At 41.3% G+C, this 26,334-nt stretch overlaps 1 protein-coding gene across 1 annotated transcript in view; it reads left to right on the forward strand.

Moving 5' to 3' along the window:
* Positions 1-26,334, forward strand: part of LOC124622788 (1-phosphatidylinositol 4,5-bisphosphate phosphodiesterase-like) — a 493,523-nt gene that overhangs the window by 453,569 nt on the left and 13,620 nt on the right. Inside the window, exons 20-21 of the mRNA XM_047148581.1 lie at positions 5,589-5,659; positions 23,931-24,174. Coding sequence (XP_047004537.1) covers positions 5,589-5,659; positions 23,931-24,174 — 315 coding nt within the window. The remainder of the gene's footprint in view (positions 1-5,588; positions 5,660-23,930; positions 24,175-26,334) is intronic.

Genomic DNA, 26,334 nt, shown 5'->3' on the forward strand with positions numbered 1-26,334 from the left:
AAGATATGACTGAAACCACTTTGCAGCACTATCAGTCATGCCATAATATTTAAATATTTTAATTTACTTAAAAGAATGCTGTGATTCACACAGTCAAAAGCCTTTGACAGGTCACAGGATATGACAGCTGCCTCTAATTTGTTGTCTAACAAATTAAGGATATTGTCACTGTAAGTGTAAATAGCCTTCTCAATTTCAGAACCCTTAAGAAACCCAAACTGTGACTTTGACAGTATGTTATTTTCACTAAGGTGCTTAAGTAGATGCTTAAACATAACCTTTTCAAAGATTTTTGGAAAAGCTGGCAAAAGTGAGGTCGGTTGGTAATTTGACTACATTTCTTTGTCCCTTTTCTTGTGGCGAGGTATAACTTCAGCATATTTAAGCCAGTCCGGGAATGTTCCTGTGATAAGTGATTAATTACGCAAATAACTTAAGATATGACTAAGCTCACATGAACACTCTTTTATTAACTTTATTGATATGTTATATAACCACTAGAATGCTTTGATTTCAAGGACTTCATGATGGATTCTGTTTCTTTGGGTGAAGTACGTGTCAATTCCATTTTACTGAGATTGCTTGTGTGCACTGGTCTCAGATATTCCATTGTATTATTTACTGAACCTGACAACCCCATGCTATAAGTAACAAAGACAAAATACTAGTTTAAATGGTTTGCAATACAACATGCATTTGTTACCAGGGTTTCATTTATTTTTAGAGCTATTTGTTCCTCCTCATTTCAGGTTCTACCTGTCTCTGACTTAACTATATCCCATATTGTTTTTATTTTATTGTGGGATTGATTTATCTTCTTCTCATAATGCAGATGTTCAGATTTCTGGATAACCTCCTTCAATATTTTGCAGTAATTTTTGTAATAAGCTATAATGCTAGTATCAAATGTGTCCCTGCATATCAGAGTTTCCTTCTTGTCTCACTTGATATCTTTATCCCTTGCGTGATCCATGGTTTCTTATTTGACTTCTGCTTCATTTGAATCACCCTCAGGGGAAAACAGTTTTCAAATAAGGTGCTACCTTTATTAATGAATGTTTTACATTTTCTATTTGTGTCTTGGATGCTGTAAAGATCCATCCAATTAATTTCTTTGAGCAATCTCCTAAATATCTCAGTTTTTTAATGTTTTATTGGCCTTCTGTACTCAGTTCTGATAGATGTTTTACCCTGACAATTTTCAAAATTTAATGTTAGGTGTTGCATGTCATGGTCAGATAGCCCATTTACTACTGGTTTTGTAATGTGGCTTAGTTTCCTAGAATTGTCTATAAAGATATTATCAATGGCAGTCTTAGAACATTTGTATACCCTAGTTGGGAAATATACAGCAGAAATTAAATTGAATGACAATGTAACTGATTTCAGTAACTGTTCACTGACAGCGTTTTTCAGGACATCTACATAAAAATCACCAGCAACCACTAGTTCTTTGTTTTTTAATTTTAGATGAGATATTAAATCTTCAAGAACGTTTATAAACAGGTTAAAGTTTCGTGAAGGTGCTCTGTATATGGCTACGTATTATGAAATTCTATCTCTGTTGCACATGCTTCTAAGTGCTGCTCTAAGTAAAATTTATTCTTAAATTTAAAACTGTTTTTAACAAATGTGGCAATTCCTCCTTTCTCTATATTTTGTCTACAGAAGTAAGAGGCTAACTTAATTTCTGTAAGGTTTAACATATTTATACCAGTGGTCACATGATGTTCAGAGAGGCAGATTACATTAACTGGGTTCGATGACTGTAATTCATCAATGCACATAAGTAGTTCATTAATTTTACTTCTAAGCCCTCGAATATTATGATGCACTAAAGATGGTTGGCATTTCACATTTGCCGAGATGAAATTGGGTGGAAACAAAATTTCTGCTGATTACTGTAAATTTTTTACCAACAGCTGTGTTCGCTGATCCAGTGTGCCAGGATTATGCTGTTTGATTCCTTTCTCAAACTAAAGGTTTGTTTCAATCTTTACTTCTCTCAGAACTTGACTTCGTTCTGTCCTACCTATCCGAAAAAGGGTCTGCTCCAACACATATGATCACTGGTATATTACCATTTTGGCAGTGCCCCCCCCCCCCCCCTCCTACATTTCCTGCTATTAGCCCAGCCAGTTTACCCTTCCCTTTCCTGTTGAGGTGTAGGCCATGTCTAGTATAATCCCACCTACTGAGAGAATCAACAGGAACCAAAACAATATGTGATGCCACACCCCACCCAAGTAGCCGTTCCAACTCCAAATTAACTCTCCCGACAGAAGGGAGGCTAGGATGTCAAACTGACCAACTTAGGGACAGGAGAGGCACCACAGGACATTTTAACTTCCACTGTCCTGAATATAGGTTTGATGGCATCCATTACAAAGTATACACATTTGAATTCTGCGGAGCAAAATACAGTGACGTGCAATAGAAGGATGCTGTGTGAAGATATATGGCACTTCACTTTGGCACACTTAAGACCAAATAACATATCTTACATTTCCTTGAACATAAATGTTTTACATATCAAACCCTTCAGAAAGATGTGTGCTACAAAATGAACATATTTTTGGAGAACTGATTTTCTTAAATTTTGATCAAGGTTTTGCCCCAGTTCGGAAATATCGAAGATCTGGGGCTATCGAAAACGGTGCCATTAAAACAGTGTTGCTAAATATGGTTTTCCGAAATTCTTTCACCAAAGAAGATGAAGTAAATATCCAGAATTTGAATCAAGAACAGCTGCCAACATGAGTAAATTAGATGTAGATATCCTTGGTATAGTGAAGTGACTCAACTCATTTAAAAGAAGGCAAATCTTAAAGTCCAAATTGTATACCAGCTAGGTTCTTTTCAGAGTATGCTGATGTAATAGCTCAATACTTAGCAATCATATACAATTGCTTGTTTGATGAAAGACATGAACCTAAAGACTGGAACATTGCGTAGGTCACACCAATACTCATGAAAGGAAATAGGAGTAATCAGCTGAATTACAGACCCACATCACATACATTGATTTTCAGTAGATTTTTGGAACATATAGTGAGCCTGATCAGTATGAATTATGTTGAAGAAAACAATATATTGATACATAGTCAGCATAGTTTCAGAAAGTATTATTCTTGTGGAATATGAGTAACTCTTTATTATTATGAAGTAATTATATATAAAAACAAAGATGAGGTGACTTACCGAACAAATGCGCTGGCAGGTCGATAGACACACAAACAAACACAAACATACACACAAAATTCAAGCTTTCGCAACAAACTGTTGCCTCATCAGGAAAGAGGGAAGGAGAGGGGAAGACGAAAGGAAGTGGGTTTTAAGGGAGAGGGTAAGGAGTCATTCCAATCCCGGGAGCGGAAAGACTTACCTTAGGGGGAAAAAAGGACAGGTATACACTCGCACACACGCACATATCCATCCACACATACAGACACAAGCAGACATATATGTCAGACATATATGTCTGCTTGTGTCTGTATGTGTGGATGGATATGTGCGTGTGTGCGAGTGTATACCTGTCCTTTTTTCCCCCTAAGGTAAGTCTTTCCGCTCCCGGGATTGGAATGACTCCTTACCCTCTCCCTTAAAACCCACTTCCTTTCGTCTTCCCCTCTCCTTCCCTCTTTCCTGATGAGGCAACAGTTTGTTGCGAAAGCTTGAATTTTGTGTGTATGTTTGTGTTTTTTTGTGTGTCTATCGACCTGCCAGCGCATTTGTTCGGTAAGCCACCTCATCTTTGTTTTTATATATAATTTTTCCCACGTGGAATGTTTCCTTCCATTATATTATTATGAAGTAATAAATTCTATCAACAAGGGATCTCCAGTGGATTCCATATTTTTAGATTTCCTGAATGCTTTTGATACAGTCCTTAACAAGCGGTTTCTAATCAAATTGTATACATGTGGAGTATCATACCAATTGTATGTCTGGATTTGTGATTTCCTATCAGACAGGTCAAAGTTTGTGGTAACTAACGGTAATGGAAAGTCATCAAGTAAAACAAAGTGATATCAAGCATTCCCCAAAGGATTATTACAAGCCCCATGCTGTTCCTAATCCATATAAATGATGTAGAAGATAATCTAAGCAGCTCTCTTAGATTATTTGCAGATGATATAGTCTAGTCATTTACCATCTATAAAGTCATCAGAAGATCAAACCAATTGAAAAATGATTTAGTCAAGATATTTGTATTACATGAAAAGTGACAATTGACCCTAAACAATGAAAAGTGTGAGGTCATTGACATATCCTTTCATTTCAGTTCGATAAATTACACATACCTAAAGGCAGTCTTTTGATCTAAACAGGTAGAGATTATAGTTGTGAACAGTTGAAATTGGAATAATAAGACAGATAATATTGTGGGGAAGGCAAACCAAAGATATTGTTTTATTGTCAGAAGACATAGAAGATACAACAAATCCACTAACAAGACTGCCTACACTAAACTTGTCCAGCCTCTGCTGGAGAGCTGTTATGTGGTGTGGGATCCTTTCCAGATACAGTTGATGGAGGACACTGAAAAATTTTAAAGTAGGTTAGCTTGTTTTGTATTATTGCAAAATAGGGAAGAGAGGATCATGGATATGATATGAGTGTTAGGGTGGCAATCATTATAACAAAGGCAATATTGATTCTGCCAAAATCATTTATGAAATTTTAATCACCAACTTTCTCCTCCAAATGCAAAAATATTGTGTTGACACCCACTTACATAGGGAGAAACGATTATTGTAATGAAATAAGATACATAAGAGATTACATAGGAAGATGTAAGTGTTCGTTTTTCCCACACTCTGAGAGTGGAACAATAGAGGAATAGTATGAAAGTGGTTTGGTGAACTGTCTATCAGACACTTTGGTGTGAATTTCAGTTAGTCATGTGGGTGTAGGTTTAGAAGAATGTAACAGTCAGAGTGTTTCAACATGGAAAAGAAGAATTTTTCACTGAGTACCACATTCATCGTAATGTCCTATTTCCACTGTGCAGGAGTCCATATCCTCCACTGTAGGTTTAAGTGAGGCGTTCTTATGTAATCCTATGGTGGGAGCCTTATTGCCTTAGCTTCCTTGGAGACTCCCATATGCAGGAGGGGTGCCATTGTCTTACTAGGATGCATATGTTTGTAAGCAAATGTTCTGGGTAACTATTAAAGAATTTTGATCTCAGTGATGTGCTTAGAAAATTATTTTATTGTGAATAGTATAGCAAATGATAAAAACAGACATTTAAAATTCTGGTTTCTTCTTCTCTGTTTTAAAGTTTCTTATAGCCCAAAACAGAGCTTTGCCCAAAAATAAGAATACAACACGTCTGAAAATGAGGCAAAAGTTGTGTGGAACGTTTATGTAATATTTTGTTGTTAACAAGAAAGATCATTAACTAGAAAATATGGTGGAATGTAGTTATAAAAATACCAATGTGAACATTTCATTTTAATTTAGTAACCATCAGATAATGAAAAACCTGTGTGGGAGGGCTCCATGTATGATGAGTAATAGTACAGTAAGTAAATAAATGAGCAAATATATATTTCTTCATGTGACTTTACTTTATGTTCTAGGAGATCCTCCATAAAATCATGGAGAATGTACAGGGTTCCCAGATAAAGCAGCTAAAGTTGAAACATGACAGGTAATTTTTGATAGATGTTAATTTTTTATATTATTTAATAGATAAAACAATGGACTAGTGAAAAATTATGACCTAAAGATGTGATTCACAAACAAATATTTTATTTGGCCACTGACTGAATCATTGTTCTTACTATCTTTGAAGCATAGTGTCACAAACAGATTAGGAACCCTGAACTGAGTGCAGAAATGCCAAGACTATAATAGCAGTATTTGAAAGCTGCAAGGGCATACTGAAAAGTAATGCCACTGAATTTTTTATGTGAGAGCTCTTAAAGCTTTTAAAATAAAAAGCTTTATTATTGTTCTGCATCTTTATTCTTCATATCAACATATTTATATCTCAACAGCCACCCTGATCACGAATGCATTTCTCTCAATGAAAGAGCAGTTTGTTGATAGCATCACTGTAGAATGTTCGGTTTTGCTGATGGAGTCACAACCTCATCTATGCCTTCACTGCTTCATCACTGTTAAAGTGAAGTCCTTGAAGTTGTTCGTTAAATTCAAAGTGGGAATGTCGACTGAGTAATATAAATGACCTGTAATGCGTTAACCAATATTGAGAATAGAATAAATCATTTGGAGGCATTATTTTTTAGCACGCCCTTTTAAATGAGTAGATAAATAATTGGCAATCTCAAAATCTGTTTAACATAAACGTTGGAATATTGTAGCATTTACATTCCCCATAAGTCCAAATCTTCTAATGAACTGTAGAAGGAGCAGCTTGTGCTTACACTTTTATTTTGTTTTTGAATCTTTTGGGATTTTAAATTTTCTGCCAGATGCCTGCGGGCATATATTTATATAATATTACACCAGTATATAAAACTCTATTCTCAATCCTAGACAGGGATGCATATTCTATATGGATATGTCCTTTTCTTCTACTGTTGCAGTTGTGAATTTCACAGTTCATCCTGAATTCACTCTTGTTATTTAGCAGAAATACCACCAGTCGGTGTATGTATTGGCACAAGAGTGTAACACACTCCAGGTCCCTGAAGAGGTTTCTGCAAGATGTTTAGTTATCATCTTTATACAATATTCTTACTGTGTGCTTCTGTAGAATAAATATTTTCTTGATCTTAGCTGTATTGTGTCAGAGGTTATGTCACAGAAAAGTGATGAGTGAAAGCATGCTGAGTATGCTAGCAATCCCGTCTGCAGGTCAACACAGTGAGACATATTTCTGAGTGCAGAGCCAGCAGTACTGGGCATTTTGATTAAATAATCCCCATGCTGGTGCTATCTCAGTTTGTTATCCATCTGGATGTCTGGGAACTATACACATAGAGCCTCTTTCAGTATGTCCATTAATCTGTAAATTATTTTGATTTGTTTTGAATTGTATAATACCAGCAGATCCAGCAATGCTTTGCAACTGCTAAATAAGTCCAGGAATCAGATATACGTCTTTATTTCTTTCTGTCCATCTTTGCCTTACACCTCTTTTTATCCTTCTCCTCCTCCCTCCACCCCTCTCTGTTCATAACCTCCTGATCAGCCAGAACATTATAACCACTGATCTACTCTCAATATAAACTCATCCAGTTGATAGCAGCATCACCTCATGAGGAATGACTGATAGTCAGACACACGCACAGTGTATGTTGTATTAACGAGCGTGCTGTCCATGTGTAGAATGGGGAATGTGCGTGATCTATCTGAATTTGACCAAGGGCAGATTGTGATGGTCCGGAGGCTCAGCATGAGCCCTTTGGGAACTGCACAATGTGTCGGGTTTTCGAGGAGTGCTGTGGTGAGTGTCTTCAACACATGGTGAAACCACAGACAGACATTATGGAATTACGTGGCCACCCATCATTACAGATGTTGTAGGCTGGGCAGACTGATAAAACAGGACAGGCAGTGAACTGTAGGGGAACTAACATCAGCCTCCAATGCTCAGCAGACTACAAGTCAATCTGAATGTTTGTTAGATTATCATGGAAAAATTTGAAATAAATTGGTCAATAATGTTTAGAGACTTTTGATACTAATATTTCCATTTTACATAGTATGTATATTACCATATACTATACTGTATACTTTGGAAGAATATATAGGCTTTGTCCATTCAAGCATTTATTAGAGGGTTGTGTAAAAATTTGAAGTAAATCAGTCAAGAATTTTTTGAGAAGTTTGGTGACAACTGTTCCCCTTTATATATTACATACACAGTTATATACCATATGTATTAAAATGTATACAGCTTATGCTTGTTGGAATCTATATTAGAGCTTTGGGTAAATATTTGAAGTAAATTGGTCAAGAACTTTTTGATATTTTTGGTAACAATGTTAAACACCGATTTGTCTTTAAATGGTAGTGTAGAAGATGACTCTTTATATGATTGAAGTTTAAACTGGAATGAGATTTTCACTCTTCAGCAGAGTGTCCGCTGATATGAAACTTCCTAGCAGATTAAAACTGTGTGCCGGACTGAAACTCGAACTCGGGACCTTCGCCTTTCGTGGGCAAGTGCTCTACCATTTGAGCTACCCAAGCACGACTCACACCCTGTCCTCACAGCTTCACTTCTGCCAGTACCTCGTCTCCTACCTTCCAAACTTTACAGAAGCTCTCCTGCGAACTTTGCAGAACTAGCACTCCTGAAAGATAGGATATTGCGGAGACATGGCTTAGCCACAGCCTGGGGGATGTTTCCAGAATGAGGTTTACACTCTGCAGCAGAGTGTGCACTGATGTGAAACTTCCTGGCAGATTAAAACTGTGTGCCAGACTGAGACTCGAACTCGGAACCTTTGCCTTTCGCAGGCAAGTGCTCTACCAACCGAGCTACCAAAGCACGACCCACGCCCCAGCCTCACAGCTTCATTTCTGCCAGTACCTCGTCTCCTACCTTCCAAATATTACAGAAGCTGTCCTGCGAACCTTGCAGAACTAGCCTGCGAAAGGCAAAGGTCCTGAGTTCAAGTCTTGGTCTAGCACACAGTTTTAATCTGCAAGGAAGTTTCATATCAGCGCACACTCCGGTGCAGAGTGAAATTCTCATTCTGGAAACATCCCCCAGGCTGTGGCTAAGCCATGTCTCCGCCATATCCTTTCTTTCTGGAGTGCTAGTTTTGCAAGGTTCACAGGAGAGCTTCTGTAAAGTTTGGAAGGTAGGAGACGAGGTACTGGCAGAAGTGAAGCTGTGAGGACGGGGCGTGAGGCGTGCTTGGGTAGCTCAGTTGGTAGAGCACTTGCCCGCGAAGGGCAAAGGTCCCTAGTTTGAGTCTCGCTCCGGCACACAGATTTAATCTGCCAGGAAGTTTTGAAGTTTAAACTGTTTGTAGTATGAATGTGTCAGGGCCCTTTATTAATATTCCTGTGTCATCAGCAAATCTTATAGTTACTGAAGAGCACCAGGTACATCATTTACGTAAGCCAGAAACAGGAGTGGGACCATATTTAATGTTGCTTCACTGAGAATTTAGTCTTATTTGTGTCATAACATTTCTTAATGTGGCCCTCTGTTTTCTATTGTTAGGATAAGATTCCTTTCATGTGAGGGGAATGCTTTTAATACCACACCATTTTAGTATCTTCAGTAGAATCTTACAAGCTACACAAGTGAAATGCTTGACAAGATTGCAGAAAATGCTAACAGAGTATTTGTTATGTGGGAGCATGGGAGTAACCAGTGACTCGTGCTTCGTTTACTCCGTGCAAGTGTAGCAGATGTTAGATATAAGTTTTTACTTTTTGACTGCCTGTTCGGTGAGTTTTCGTTTCTGAGTTGGAAAAATGAAGTATTTTGCGCAAAGCTGTATGTGGGTTTAATTTTCTTGCCTACATATTTGGTGAACCCAGGAAAAACAAGAAAAACTCTCACAACTTACTACTGTGTGACAGTTCCACCAAAGATGGAGAAGCTAACAAAATTCTGCAAGAAACAAACAATGAGAAGTGACAGCTAAAGCAACAGATTGGGCTTTTGGAGCTTGCAGCGCTGAAGAATGATAGCAAAGCAGACTCCATGAATTTGCAAATGCCAGTAGTAGCAGCCACACCACATAGTCACACATCGATGATTTTTCACGCACGAACGCACCGTTACCAACTGTGCCATGGTTGCAGTTAAGAGCGACTCCATTCACACCTAAGCAACCCATACACCACACTTAAAATGGCATTGATTGCTCGCTGCATGAAATTACTTGAACAGCGACTTTCCCAGATGACATATCAGGAGAAATGCGGAACAGAAGTCCATCTGAATTTTGGAGACATTTACTCACTATAGTCGATGCAAGCATGATGTCCAATGAATTGTTACTGCACGTCTGGCAATGGCAGCTTCCTCATCAAGTTCAACTGACGTTGATTGCGTAAAAATGACAGTCTCTTGACAAACAACTGCAAATAGCTGACAGAGCTTTCACTACTCTACAGTTGACACTTGTAGCATGTGTAGCAATGTCATCTGCCACTTCTGCAATGGAAGCCAGTGATGACTAATCAGAATGGTTAGAAGAATGCAAGTTAAGCTGTGCAGCCACAGGTTACAGGCAAAAACCAGGCTTTGATGAGGGGATCAGGAAACTGCGAGACGTGATGGAAAGTATGGCTACGTGCCTACATGATTTGGAGCCGCAGACGTCCATCAGGTCCACCAGTAACAAGAAGAGGTCACACTCCAAACAGGATCAATCTTACACTGACAATTTTTGCTGGTATCACAGATGATTCGGGCCACTAGCTACAAGATGAACAAAACCTTGTGGACACCCAAATGGCGAGGGCAGCCCACTCTAGGCGCCATGGGCTGCGGCACTCATGAACAGCGCCATATACAAACGAGGAACCAGGTGACAGTTGCAGGCACCAACACCCACAGTCAAGATAAGGCACTTGAAGGCTTCTGATATAGTATACCTTTATGGCACTCAGTATCACCCTGGGAGTATAAGCTAACATTGTACAGATTACAAGTGGTTGATAGACTCACAGGCCTCAACTTCCGGATTGACACTGTCTTGGAAGTGATTACCTTGCTGGCTCCAAGCTTTGTTAAGGAGGACACATGGGAGCCTTTGAAATTGATAACAGTTAACAATTCAAGTATAAACACGAACACCTATAAAGATTTCGCTATAGATATTGGTTTATCTACCTGTTATAAGTAGAATTTTCTAGTGGCAGATGTTTTACAGCCAATCTTAGGCGCAGATTTCTTGTCTCATTTTGCTCTCACCATGGACTTGGCAAATAACTCTCATACTACTGGATCAAATGGCGGCATGATACAAGGCTTCCAGTGCAGTACGGCAGAGGCTGTTTTAGGAGAAGTCAGTAACTCAGCTATACAGTCTCCCCAACAAGAAGACATAAAGACTCCAGTTGTTAAATATAATACAGTGCTTTATATACACATACCACACCATGACCACCAGTAACAAGATGCATCCGCAGATTAGCCCCAGAGCGATTAGCGGAGACAAAAGTGGTATTTGAGGAGATGCTCCAAGCTGGGGTAATAAGAAGGTCTGACAGTTCTTGTGCGTCCCCTCTCCACCTAATATGTAAGGAAGATGGCACATGGTGTCCCTGTGGCGACTACCACCGAGTGAACACAAGAACAATCCTGAACAAGTACCCCATACCAAATATTGAAGAGTTTACCTATGCTCTAGCGGGTGCAAAAGTATTCTCAGTACGGGATTGTCGTAAGACATACAATCAGATTCCTGTGGCTCCACCTGACATGGCAAAGACGGTGATGATCACACCCTTTGGGCTATTCGAATTTCCTTTTATGCCATTCGGACTCAAAAATGCAGCCCAATCCGGGTAAAGATTCATTGATGAAGTGCTCCAGGGATTGCCTTTCTGTTATGTATATCTGGATGATATTTTGGTATTCTCAGAGGATATGCAATCACATATAGGAAGCACGACAAAGGCTTGATACGTATGGAGTAATGCGAAATGAACACAAATGCATCGTGGCCAAGAGTCAAGTAACTTGCCTGGGCTATGTAGTCTCAGTTGACAGTATACAGCCATTACCGGAGAAGATCTTCGTGTTGTGCAATCTACCCAAACCTACAGACTACAAACAACGGTATGGTAAATTTTTACCAGTGTCATTTACCAGTTCCTGCCGAAACAGGTACCACTTACGAACACACTGCTGGCATGAATACCACAGGAAAGGGAAAGCTGCAACGGACACCAGAAATCAGAAATAACCAAAGCTTTTGGCAACTTGCAAAGAAGCTTAGAGGAGGCAATGTTACTCGTGCACCATTGAGTATTGTAGTAGACGTGAGACAGGTCACAATTGGTGCAGCCTTGCAACAGCAGGTTGATGGACATTAGCAACCTCTTAGTTTCTTCTCAAAGAAACTCCAACTCCGACAGACAGAATGGAGTGCATATGACAGAGAGTTGTTGGAAATATATGAAAGCGTCAAACATGTCTACCCGAATATTGAAGCCAGGCCAGTAACAATTTTCACTGATCATAAACCTTTCAGCAACATCAGCGATAAGTGCTCACAAAGGCAGTTCCGGCACAGAGTTTGTCAATCAATTAACTGCAGATATAAGACGCATCAGAGGTGCGGAGAATCTGGTTGCAGATTACTTTTCTTGTGTTTGCGGTGTGACCACCACAATAAACTACGAAGAACTCACTACATCACAGGAAGCAGATCTGGATCTACAAAAGTTATTGACGGACCACACAACAGGGTTACACTTACAGATGGTACTTATGCCAGGAAGATGGCTTAAGTTACGGTGCGATATATCACGGCAGAAGCCACACCCATACATTCCCCAACAATTTCGTAAGGTATCATTTGGCAGTGTTCATGACCTGGCACACCCAGGGCAAATTCCACAATCAAGTCACTGAACAGTATGTTTCATCTGGCTATCAATTAAAAAGGTCACCAGGGAATGGACTCGCTCATGCCTACAGTGTCAGTGCTGCAAAATAGGACAACACGTTCATGCAGAAATTGGGAATTTCACAGGATTACCAACAAGATTTTCCATGTCCATCTGGACTGAGTGGGTCCACTTCCAGTTTCGGATGGCTATAAATACATGTTAACAGTGGTAGACGGATGCATGAGATGGGCAGAGACCATTCTGATCAAACTGGCATAGCGGCAGAAACGTTGCAAAGGTGTTTGTCTCTCAGTGGCTAGCTTGCTTTGGGTGCCCCCTTCATATCACAACAGGTCAAGTCTGCCAGTTTGAGTCTAGTCTGTTCAACAAGCTAGATGATTTATGTAGGTTCCAGCACCACCATACAACGAGCTACCATCCAGCGAGCAATAGTATGGTGGAGAGGTGGCACGGGACATTGAAGGCACCTCTCACATGTCATCAGAGAAGCTGGACAGAAGCATTACCATTGGTTCTCCTTGGACTATGGACCACATACAAGATGGACAGCAATGCCTCAGTGGCAGAATTGGTGTATGGGGAACCACTGAGAATCCCGGCTGATTACCTAACCACTGCCACATCACCAATGCTAAGAAACCTCTCATCACTAATACATGAAATCTGTGAGTGTGTGGAAACAATGAGAAGGCCTACGGTATCTAGACATGGTGAGCGACCAGTTATCATGCATAAGGTGTTGGCAGATTTACACATGTCATGCTCCATACAGATTCAGTCACAGCGCCACTTCACCTTCGAAATACTGGACCTTATCGAATAGTACAACACAGCACCCATACTATGGACATCTCACAGAATGATAAAACTATTAGAGTGTCCATAGAGAGAGTAAAACCAGTATGGGTCTTACCAGAACTGGAGTATGACGAGACTCAAGAAGATGGGGAGGGACCAAAGTTTGGAACTCACTATGCATAATATGGCAGAAGAACCCATGACAAGAGGACATGGAACCACAATTTAACAGCCCACACTGGCTCCCTCATCCTCGCAGCAAAAAGGCCTCCGTACGAGAGCAAGGAGACAAGTCAAGTTAAAGTGCAGAGCACCTGGGATAAATGAGAACTTGGTGGTGGGGGGTGGAGGGGGGGGGGCTCTGTGGGAACGTGTGAGTAGCGAGTGATGTGTGCTTCATTTACTCTATGCAAGTGCAGTGGATGCTGGATACAAGTTTTTGCTCTTCGACTGTTAGTCCTGTGAGTTTTCTTTTCCAAGTTAGAAAAATAAAGTATTAAGTATTTTGTGCAAAGCCATATGTTGGTTTAATTTGTTGCCTATAGTTATTCCTTAGTTCTACCAAAACTGAGTTCATGAAATCAGCTGAAGCCTTTACTGAAGCCAAGCTGACCTGTTGCTAAAATACTATTCTCAGAAAAATGGTTTAATATTCTGTTGTAAGCTATACTAAAAAAAACCTTCAGTTGGGAGGAAGATCAGTTACTTATATCCACTTTTATAAATGGGTGTTGCTAATGCAAATTTCAGCCTTTCAGGAAATACATCTTCACTCCTCAACTGGTTACAAAGGTAGCTCAAGAGGGGCATTACCAAATCAACGAAAGATTTTAGTACTATGACTGAAATACCATCATAACCAGAAGATGTACTGCTTTTCAGTGACCTGATAATTTCTGTGATCTCTCTAACACATTATTTGGAAAAATTGATATCTGGTGCTGAAGAATGTAATGCCTGTCTTAAGTAATGATAAAAGACCAGCTTGCAATGATCATTGCATCTAAATTTCTTCTTTGAATAGAGTGATGAGTTTACTTAACAAATGTTGTACTATTTGTTAATGTGCAGAATGCATTTCACATATACATCCAGATCCTAGCAAGAAAATGTTCAGCGCCATCCATTATGATGAGCAGCACCATCAGTGGTAAAAATGCTAAAAAGAAATGTTATTGTGTTTTGACAGGGCAAAATGTGCACAGCACATGGATAAATGACACGGGATTCCAATGTGATTCTTCAAAGGCTGATATGAAAGCAAGTGACCGATTTCCAGTTGATATAGTGCACTGTGAAATTAACAGTAACCAGCAGCAATACAAAAATGCTGAGACTAGACATACTGCCTTAGGTAAACTCAGTGATTATCTTGCAAAAACTTTGTATAATATATTTGTGCAGCAGGTCACACAAGTAATATCATTGTTGTTTTCAACATATTACCACATCATCATTAGAGTATCTATTTAAAAATAAGAAAAGAGGGGGATACCAGTACTACAAAACTTAATTACAAATCAAATTAACTTCTATACATCACAAAATGTATTTGAATACATTATAAAGTGTCACTTCAACTGAACAGGTCCAGAGAACCACTCACACTGTAAACATATCTGTGTTCTGATTGTTAGAACTGAAGGCTACAGTTAACTAAATTGTAATATAAAGTTGGTAACTTTAAAATTGCAAATACTAAATCAAACAATCGAAAATCTTTAATGGAATAATGATATATTATGAAAAGAATAGTTGCTACTCACCATATAGTGGAGATGCTGAGTCGCAGATAGGCACAGCAAAGAGACTGTCAGCAGTTAATCTTTTCACCAGAAAGGCCTTCATCAGAATTAGACAACATACAAATATACACTCACACTAACAGAACTCTCTCACACACAGGACCACAGCGTCTGGCTGGCATGGCCAGACTGCGAGCAGCAGTGCATGATGGGAGAAGCAAACTGGGTGGTGATGAGCAGCAATAAGGAGGAGGCTGTGGCAGGGGAGGGGGCAGGGATAGCAGGGTAGGGGTGGGGGACAGTAAATTGCTGGTTGTGGGGCCATACTGGGATGAGTTGAGAAGAAGGTAGGGCAGCTAGGTGCAGTCAGGATGTTAGACGGTTGGCAGCAGGGTGGGGGGGTTTGGGAGGAAGGAAGCAGAAAAGGAGAAAAGTAAAAAGACTGTGGGTGCATTGGTGGAATAGAGGGCTGTGTAGAACTGGAAAGGAAACAGGACAATGACTAAAAAAAGAAAGAGTTTCCACCTGCGATATTCAGAAAAGCTGGTGTTGGTGAGAAGGTTCCAGATGGCACAGGCTGTGAAGCAGTCATTGAAATGAAGAACGTCATGTTGGGCAGCATACTGAGCAACTGGGTGGTACTGTTTCTTGTTCACAGTTTGTCAATGGTCATTCATGCAGACAGACAGTTTGTTGGTTGTTGTACCTGATGCCAGACTTGTTGTATTTACTTAATTGCAACATAAAAACACACCATAACTCATACAACTCTTTTACTAGAAAATTAAACAACAGAACAGCATAAAAACAAATGAGGAAACATAAGTTAGAGAATGTGCCAGAGGTAATAATTACAAATGGCAATCACTCGCACACAGTATTACACTGCACATAACACTGCACTTCACCACTCCCCCCTTAGTGTCAACGGTACTTTCTGTTGAAATGGACATGTCATCCAGACCGAGTTACAACAGGTCGTGTGCAGGCTGCTGATGGTGCATTAGAGGCAGCCTCAGACGTCTGTTGAGACTGACCTGTGATGTGCAGCGGAGTGTCTGGAGCTTCGGTCATATCCTCAGTGTATGTAGATGCATCCGTACCAGAGTAGCGAGCGCAGAAAGCTGGTTTGAGCCTGTCGATGGAGACGATGGTTGGTGTACCCATCACATCGACATTTACTGTCTTGTCCTCCCTACTGATGGCACGATAAGGTCTGTTGTAGGGTGGCTGCAGCGGCTTGCGTACTGCGTCATGCTGTAAGAAGACATATTGGCATTCCTGTAGCTCGTCAAACACGAATGGACGATGGGTCTGCTGATCCCTTGGAACAACAAGGCATAGTTGCTGGATTTGCGTACGCAGCTTTTGTACAAAATCTGAAGTGTCAGTGCTGTTGTCTGGCACATTAGCAAAGAACTCGCCGGGAAGCCGTATCGGTTGGCCATAAACAAGTTCTGCAGTCGTGGCATTCAGGTCTTCTTTCAGCGGTGCACGGAGACCCAGGAGGACAATGGGCAACGTCTCTGTCCACCACTGTGAGGCGTGACAACAAAGCAACACTTTCAGTTGGCGGTGCATGCGTTCAATTAAACCGTTTGCTGATGGGTGGTAAGCTGTAGTTCTAATGCGCCTTTTACCCAGTAGGATAGAGAGTGCTTTGAACAAATACGACTCCAACTGTCTTCCTTGGTCTGTTGTGATTTGTAACGGCACTCTAAAATGGGCAATCCGTTTCCTGAAGAATGCAGTAGTGACAGTTTCCGCTGTGATGTTGGCGATCGGGAACACCTCGAGCCAGCATGTAAAACGATTGATGGCTGTAAGGCAGTAGGTGTATCCTTTCAATGGTGGGAGAGGTCCTACTAGGTTTAGGTGGACATGATAAAATCTCTGATTTGGAGGAAGAAATGTGCCAAGAGGTGCCCTAATGTGCCAGCTAACTTTATTCCATTGACAGGCCACACACTGTCGCACATATTGCTTGCAGTCATTGTCCATGTGTGGCCAGACAAAAGCTCGCTTCTCCATGTTGGTAGTGTCTCATATTCCAGGGTGCGACAAGTTATGTAAAGAGGCGATTGCCTGTTGGCGAAAGTCAGTAGTCACAAAAGGTCTCAGTTTGTTGGTGGCGACATCACAATACAGCAGCACAGTTGACAGTGGCAGTGTAATACAGCAGAGTTGTAGGCCCAATGGTTGCGCCAACAAATCTTGAAGCTCACTATCAGATTGTTGCGCTACGGTGAGAGCTTCAAAATCAACTGCTTCAGTGATTGCTTCAATCCAGGAGAGTGCATCAGCTGGAACATTTAGTTCTCCTTCTGTCTGATATAATCAAGGTGTCACAGCTGACGTGGCGATGACTTCTCAGGACGGTGGCAGAAAGCATATGTTAGTGGCTTATGATCTGTGATGAGAGTGAACTTCTGTCCTTCCAACATGTGACAAAATTTCTTAATAGTAGCATATGCAGCATACAGTTCATGATCATATGTGGACCAATTCTGTTGGGATGGCGATAGCTTTTTACTCAAAAAGGCTAAGGGCTGCCAGTGCCCATCTATTTGCCGTTGCAGTGCAGCACCAATTGCAGTTGGAGATGCGTCGACCATCAGGGCGAGAGGTGCCTGCGGAACTGGGTGCATAACAATGTATCTGCTGTAATGGCAGTCTTCAGCTTTTTAAATGCCAACTTGGCCTCACTGTGCCCCTGGAGTTTGTGCTTCGGCTTCGGTGAACCTTGCAAGAACTTATCCAGTGGTGCAGCTAGGAAGACATGATTGCGAATAAATCGACAGTAAAAATTGGTTATGCCAAGAAATCTACGTAATTCTTTAACCGTCATAGGCTGGGGAATATTCAGTATAGCATCTACTTTCTCCTGTGGTGGCCATATGCCTTGAGCATTGATAGTATAGCCTAGGAACTGTACTTCATCTGCTCCAAAAATGCACTTTCACGGGTTGACGAGCAGGCCATGTGCACGTAAATGAGTGAAGATCTGTCGTACGTTGATGGTGTTCTGCCTCTGAATTTGACATGACCAAAACGTCGTAAATATACACATAACAGAAGTCTAAGTCATGTGTCTCTTTGTCCATGAACTGTTGAAACGTTTGGGCAGCATTACAAAATCCAAAAGGCATTCAGGTAAATTCAAAGAGTCCAGACAGCATGCAGATGGCAGTCTTAGCCATGTCGTCAGTGCCACAGGTACCTGGTGAAATGCACAAAATAAGTACAATGTAGAAAAGATTGACTTACTGTAAACATTGAAAGTAAAATCTTCGATATGCAGGACTGGGTAACAATCTGGAATGGTTCTGGCATTGAGCTGTCCATAGTCGCCGCATGGACACCATCTGTTATTCTTCTTTGGTACCACGTGTAGAGATGACCAACTACTGCTCGATGGGCGGCAGATTCCTTGTGCTAACATGTACGAGAATTCCTGCTTAACTATCTTCAGTGTCTGAGGTGTCAAGCAGTGCAGTCGAGCATGTAGTGGTGGCCCAGGTGTAGTCAAAATATAGTGCACTGTCAAGGGCTGCACAGGTGCTAGTCTGGCATGTGATCTCTGGGAACTGCCTGAGGAGTTCTATAAATGGAGAATCACCAGTAACCACTCGTACTGCTGTGTCTTCCACGCAATGCACTCGACCTTGGCTTGCTAGGTTGGTAGTAGTGTCAAGAAGGCATTGGTGACAGAGGTCAGGCAGGAGTCCATAAAATTATAAAAAATCTGCTCCAAGTATGAGGTGCATCACATCTGCTACAACAAATTGCCATTCAAATCTGCGCCACAGGCCCAAGTCCAAAACTAATGTGACATGACCATATCTTGTTATTGTGGAACCATTGGCTGCGAAAAGGTGGCAGTCATCACATTTGCGATGTGGCAGACAAGCAGATGGGTAGACTGACACGTCAGCACCCATGTCAACCAAATACTGTAACTTTGTGCTATGTTCCGTTACAAACAGTCGACGGCTGCCACTTGGAGAGCCAATGGCTATCATCACTGACTTCATGCTGAGTTTCCCTGTTCACGCGGCAGTTTACACTTGCATGCCTCGGAACCATACCATCGGTGATACCAACAGACTCTTGTTGATGAAGGTGAGCAGCTGCAGTTACCTGGCGAGCCGTGGCGGCGAGATCGGCAGCTGGTAGTCTGGGTCCGTAATGCAGCTACTTGTGTGGTGAGCTCGGCAACCTGTGCTTGTAGCGCGGCAAGTGTGTTGTCTGCCCGAGGTTGTGAGCAAACTGTTGCGACACATGAGGATGGATACATTTTCGCTATGCGATCTGCAGTTTGCACGAGTGCATCCAGATCGCCAGCACACACTGTCAATATTTTCTGCGAGTCGGGGGCAGGCGCGATAGCCAAATATTCCGCAAAATGTTGTCGCTGATGGTGTTGCTTGTTAATATACGCAGTCAGCGTAGTATCTGCGATGGCGTGCGATCGCCTAGCTCCCATGTGCGGAGTAGCTTCTCCAATCTCTTCGCCTTGGACTGCGAGAGCCGGGTATCAGAGCGTTCTTGATGGTTGTGTAACAATCAGTACCCAGTGGTGACTCCAGGATATCTTGTACTTCTGCGGCCATGTCTTCATTGAGTGCAGCAACTACATAACAGTACTTTGTTTCATCTGCAGTTATATGCACTAGCACAAATTGACTTTCTACTTGAGCAAACCACAGCATGGGATTCTGTTGCCAAAATGGTGGTGGTTTTACTGTCACATGATTAATTACTGCGCCAGTAGACACTTCTGTAGTTGGTGGTGGGTCTGCCATTGTGAGATATGGCGAAATGGAACACAGAAGATGCGTGACACGGCTGACACGGATGTTCGTACTTAACGCGACTTGGCATGATACGGACCGTTAGTGATCATTGAATTTCACGTTAGTTACCATCGGACATCAAGTCGGGGTCACCAATGTTATGGGACAAGTTGTATTTACTTAATTGCAACATAAAAACACACCGTAACTCATACAACTCCTTTACTAGAAAATTAAGCAACAGAACAGCATAAAAACAAATGAGGAAACACAAATCAGAGACTGTGCCAGAGATAATAATTACAAATGACAATCACTTGCACACAGCATTACACTGCATGTAACACTGCACTTCACGCCCATGAAGAATGCAGCACAGTGATAGAACACATGACTGATTTCTCAGGTAGCCACATGTTTGATAGGAAAGGTGATGCTTGTGACTGGACTGGAGTAGGTGGTGGTGGGAGGATGTATGGGACAGATCTTGCATCTAGGTCTATTACAGGAATATGAACCATGAGGCTAGGGGTTAAGAGCAGGGGTTGTGTAGGAATGGGCAAGGATATTGTGTGGGTTTTGTGGGTGGCAGAATACCACTGTTGGAGGGATGGGAAGGATAGTAGATAGGGCATTCCCTGTTTCAGGGCATGACGAGAGGTATTCGAAACCCTGTTGGAGAATGTGAATCAGCTGCTCCAGTCGTGGGTGGTACTGAGTCATGATGGGAATGCTCCTTTGTGGCCGGACAGTGGGAGTGGTGGGTGACTGGAGAGATGAGGCAAAGGAGATGTGTTTTTGTACAAGGTTGGGAGGGTAATTACAGCTTGTGAAGGCCTCAGTGAGACACTTGTCATATTTCGAGAGGGACTGCTCATCACTATAGATGCGACAGACACAGATACTAGGCTGTATGATAGGGACTTCTTGGTATGGAATGGGTGGCAGCTGTCAAAGTGGAGGTATCGCTGGTGGTTTGTAGGTTTGCTATGGATGGAGATACTGTTGTAGCCATCTCTGAGGTGTAGGTCAACATCGAAGAAGGTGGCTTGTTGGGCTGAGGAGGACCAAGTGAAGTGAATGGGGGAGAAGATGTTAAGGTTATCGTGGAATGTGGATAGCATGTCCTCTCCCTCAGTACAGATCATGAAGATGCCATCAGTGAATCTGAACCAGGTGAGGGGTTTGGGATTGGGATTCTGGGTGGTTAGAAAGAATTCCTCTAGATGGCCCATGAATAGGTGGCATAGGATGGTGCCATGCTTGTACCCATAGCCATATGCTGGATTTGTTTGCAGGTGATGCCTTTAAAGGAGAAGTAATCGTGGATGACAGTTGGTCATGGTGACTAGGAAGGGGGTTATAGATTTGGAATCCATCAGGCATTGTGAAAGGAAGTGTTTAATAGTGGTAAAGCCATGGGCATTGGTGGTGTTAGTGATATGGCATCAACAGTGACAAGTATGGCGCCATGTGGTAAAGGAACAGAAACTGTGGCTGTGGAGAGTCAGTGTAGGAAAGGTACCTTTTGATAAAGGAGGGTAGGGTGGGTAATAGGCTGGAGGTGTTGGTCTATGAGAGCAGATTCTCTCATTATGGCACAGTAACTGGTCACAATGAGGTGTCTTGGGTGGTTGGGTTTATGGATGTAGAAGGTAGGAGTGTGGGGGGTGGCAAGAGTGAGGAGAGTTATGGACTCTGGGGAGGGTGAGGAGAGTGATGGACTCCAGGGAGAGCTACTGGGATGGGCGTAAGGATATGAGGAGAGACTGGAGAGCATGCAAGGTCACGTGCTATTTACACTAGATTACATAACATACTGTAACATCTCCGAGGCCAATGCTCGCAGAATTTATGACACGAATTTGCCACCCACACCACCCTCTAACAAAACCACCTTAGTACATTTGTCAGCAGGTTCACTATGTTATCAATATACTGTGTTGAGAACCATGGGACCCAAAGAACCTATGGGCCTAGAATAAAGGAAAACAATTTATTTCTTGGCTTTTGGAAAGATCAGTGTGTAGTTTTATTAACCTTTATTTTTCAATTTCAGTAATAAAATGTTACATCACCAATAATCTTAATAGTTTTACAATTTAAATCACCTGTAAACCAAATGAAAACTCCCTCAGTCTCACTTGTCTTATAATGATTCCTAGTCCTCAAAATCAAATGCATACTAGAAACGAGATACGAACGGCCCATATCTTTGTTATATGCCTCTCCAATCTGAAATGTCCAATAAGCAATGACATTATGACTCCTGAAATCATCAAGACCAGCAACTTTTTGAGCATCAGAACAATGTACTTCAGCAGCAGTTACCCAACCATTACCATGTTGCTCGTCATCAATTTTAATCTCAGTAAAGTTGAAGACACAACCGACAAACAACGATGGCCCTTGCAAAATAACTTGGGCACCAACTTTAGATGATGTAGTCACTAACACATTATCTGTAGCTTTATAAACAGGAGACCCACCCTATGACCTCTGTAATAATGACGACCAGGCATGAGTCTGACAGTTGGCAGGACCAGATTTTAGGTGGTGGATTGCATTTCTTTCTGCGGAAGTAAGGTTTGCTTGCATATTGAGGGAGTCAGGGAATGATGGTGAGACAAGGTTCAAGGTTAAGAAATTCTGAAAAGTTACAGGAGATGACTTTGGGGCAGTGGGGGTGCTTGACGTTTGGATGGAGGAGTGAACTGAGTCAGGCACGATTCAACATTGGTCTTTGGTTGACTCTGACTGGTAGGGTTGGTGGAGGAAAACTGTTTCCACTGTAGACACCTGGAGAAGGAGAGAGGGTCTTTAACAAGTCCTGCATGACTATAATTTGGGAGTGCGGCAAAAGGTGAGGACTTGGGAGGGACTGATATTTCTGTGGGGCTAAGGCTATTGGAGGAAAGGTTCGTGACTGTGCTGAGCACCCTGTTGCTGAGTACACTGCCCAGCACGATGCTCTTCATATCAATGACTGCTTCAGAGCCTTTGCCATCTGGGTCCTTCCTACCAACACCAGCCTTTCTGAACTGCACAGGTGGGAACTTCCCCTGCAATGTATCCTACATTCCCGTAACCCTCCTGCCCTCTAACTTTGGTATTCATTGTTTTTTACTCACCTGTCCCATTCCTTGTTTATATTCCAGCATTACACAGCCCTCTTTACCAACCAACGCACCCAGTCTTCTTATTTTTCTCCTTTTCCACTGCTCCTGCCCCCTGCTCTCTGTCTAACCTCCTGATTGCACCTAGCTTCACTTCCCTCTCCCCACCTCGTCCCTATATGCTCCCACAATCAGCACTTTCACTTTACCATCCCCCATCCCTACCCTGCTATCCCTCCCCCTCCTCACCCCTGCCTTCTCATTAACCCCACCACTCAGTTTACTTCTCCCATCATGCGCTGCTACTCGCCGTTTGGCCTCAGCAGCTAGAGACAGTGGTCGTGTGTGTGTGTGTGTGTGTGTGTGTGTGTGTGTGTGTGTGTGTTTGTCTGTCAGTCTATTTCTGGTGAAGACTTTTGGCCAAAAAATTACTTGCTGACAGGTATTTTGCTGTATCTATCTGCAACTCAGCATCTCTGCTATATAGTGAGTAGCAACTACTCTTTTCATAGTATTATATTGCCAATACATGATTAAGAATATTCTCAGTGCACTATTGACTATGAGAGGGAGCTTTCTCAGAATAAAAGGTAGGAAAAATACTTATCTGTTGGAGAATACTAGCTAAGTGTGGACTAAATGGGGGATAGATGATGCCACCTACAGACATATCTGTAACAAACACATATCAATTCAGAAATGTTTTCAAATATTGAGTTTTAAGCCAGTAACATCCACATTAACAACTACAGATTTATGTAGTTATGGGATTGATTCAAATCATCTTTGCATCTTAGTGATAACACTGGCACAATTAGATCTTTTTATTTGTTTATTTATTTATTTTTTTCAGTACATCTCAGAAAACTGAACACAGCATCTTACAGATATTCACAGGCATTTCATTCAGCAGCAGTTTGTTGTCATTTGAATATAATTTTCAGGGAACTGAAGAAGATGTACACTCAGCAAGCAAAAATCTCCAGCGAAACAGTGAGGACAGTCAGCAAGGACAAGTCATTAAAGAAAGGAGAGAGAGAGCGCATACTACGTGAGAAGCAGCAGAACAATATAAGGAAGTTTGTGGAAGAGAGGAATGTGGCTGACATGAGGCAGGACAGGGAGAGGGAGAAGCTGACCCTTAAGCACCAGCAGCAGGCTGCTAACGTCAATGCTGAACTGCAGAATGTGAGTAGCACTGCCATTTTTGGCAACAACACCTCATGTCATCTGACAAAATTCCTTGTGTTGCAATTACTGAGGTGTGGTAGGCTGTCCTTGCCAAATGACTCAGCTTCCACTGAGCCACCTCGACATGCCTCATGAGCTTCAGTATGCCAGTGGTTTATAACTATTAGCCCATTTCATTTTTGATGTATTGTGCAGCCAAAAACCTTAAAATATTGTGGGTATCCTAACTTGCTTTATGAATGTAATGGTATGTAAGAGAAGCTGAAATATACCCGCATCACAGATGTGTTTTCCATTAGAACACTGCACCTCACAACAAAAAATCAAACTAAATGCCCTTCCCCGCCATTCCAAACATCTGGCAAGCTGGTTGCTGTTGTGGCCTTCAGTCTGATGTAGCTTTGCGCTCTAGTTCTATCCTGTGCAAGCCTCTTTGTCTCTGAATAACTACTGCCACCTGCATCGATTTGAACCTGCTTACTGTATTCATCCCGTGGTCTCTTTCTGCAATTTTTACCACCGCTTCTGTCTATTATGAAATTAATTATTGTGTGATGCATCAGAAGTGTAATATCAACTGATTGCTTTTCTTCATCAGGTTGTGCCATAAATTTGCTTTTTTTCCCAGTTCAGTACAGTACCTTCTCATTACTTATTCGATTTACCCATTCAGTCTTCAGCATACTTATTATCATCACATTTCGAAAACTGCTGTTCTATTCTTGCCTGAACTGCTTATTGTCCATGTTTCACTTCCATATAAGGCTACACTCCAGACAAATATCTTCAGAAAAGGCTTCTTAACACTAAATTAATTTTATATGTATACAGATTCCTCCTCTTCTGAAATGCTTTTCTTGCTGTAGACAATCAGTATTTTGTATCATATCTACTTGTGCCATCATCAGTTATTTTGCTGCCTGAATAGCAAAGCTCTTCTATTAATTTCAGTGTCTTATTTCCTAAACTAGTTCCCTCAGCATCACCTGGTTTACTGTGACTACATTCCATTACCTCCGTTTTACTTTTTTTTATTTTACTTTGCGGCCTCTGGCATAGTTATGAAGTGATAGCAAACCTCAAAGATTTTATTTCTTCTCCACAAGCTTTTATTTTCTTTCCAAATTTACCTCTGGTTTCCTTTACTGTTTGCTCAATGTACAGATTAGATAACACGTGGGACAGGCTATTATCCTGTCTCACCCTCTTATCATACAGCTTACCTTTCATGTCATTCCACGCTTACAGCTACTGTCAGTTTTTTGTACAAGCTGCAAATAACCTTTTGCTCTCTGTATTTCATTCGTACTACCTCCAGAATTTCAAACATTATGGTCCAATCAACATCGTCAAAAGCTTTCTCTAAGTCTAGAAATCTTTCAATGTTGGTTCACCTTTCTTCAACCAATCATCTAGGATAAGTCGTTGGGTCATCATTGCCTCATGCTTTCCTACATCTTTGTCTCCAAAAGCAGTCTTCCCCAAAATTGGCTTCTACTAGTTTTTCTGTAAAAAAATTTGTACGAATGTTTTGCAAGTGTGACTAACTAAAGTGATATTTTGTTATATTCATACCTGTTAGTACCTGTCTCCCTTGGAATCAGAATTATTACATTCTTGTTAAAGTCTGAAGTTATTTCATCTGTCTCATACATCTTGCACAGCTGGTGGAATAGTTTTGTCATTACTAACACTCCCAAGTATATCAGTAATTCTGAGGGAATATCGACTACTTCCAGGAGTCTTGTTTTGACTTACCTCTTACAGTCTAAGTAGGTCTGTCGAATTCTTGTTGCAATAGTGTATCTTCCATCTCATTTTCATTTACTTTCTCTTTTATTCCTATAAAATTGGTTCTGTACATTCCTTTTGCCCTTCAGGCTTTTCTTTTTAGATACGTACTGACTTGTCATCTGAGTTCTTGAGATTCATAAATGTACTTCTCTTTTCTGCAAAGGTCTCCTTCACTTTTGTATATGCATATTTTATCTTTCCACTTCATACATTCTTTTACAGTCTTGCATTAGACCTCTTAACCATTCATGCTTAGTCATTCTGCACTTTCTGTCAATGTCGCTTTTCAGATGTCTGTATTCCCTTTCACCTGCTCCATTTGCTGCATTTTTGTTTTCATTTTTTGCAGGTTAATTCAATATC

The sequence above is a fragment of the Schistocerca americana genome, chromosome 7 (assembly GCF_021461395.2).
Source record: "Schistocerca americana isolate TAMUIC-IGC-003095 chromosome 7, iqSchAmer2.1, whole genome shotgun sequence".
In the NCBI taxonomy this organism is placed as follows: domain Eukaryota; kingdom Metazoa; phylum Arthropoda; class Insecta; order Orthoptera; family Acrididae; genus Schistocerca; species Schistocerca americana.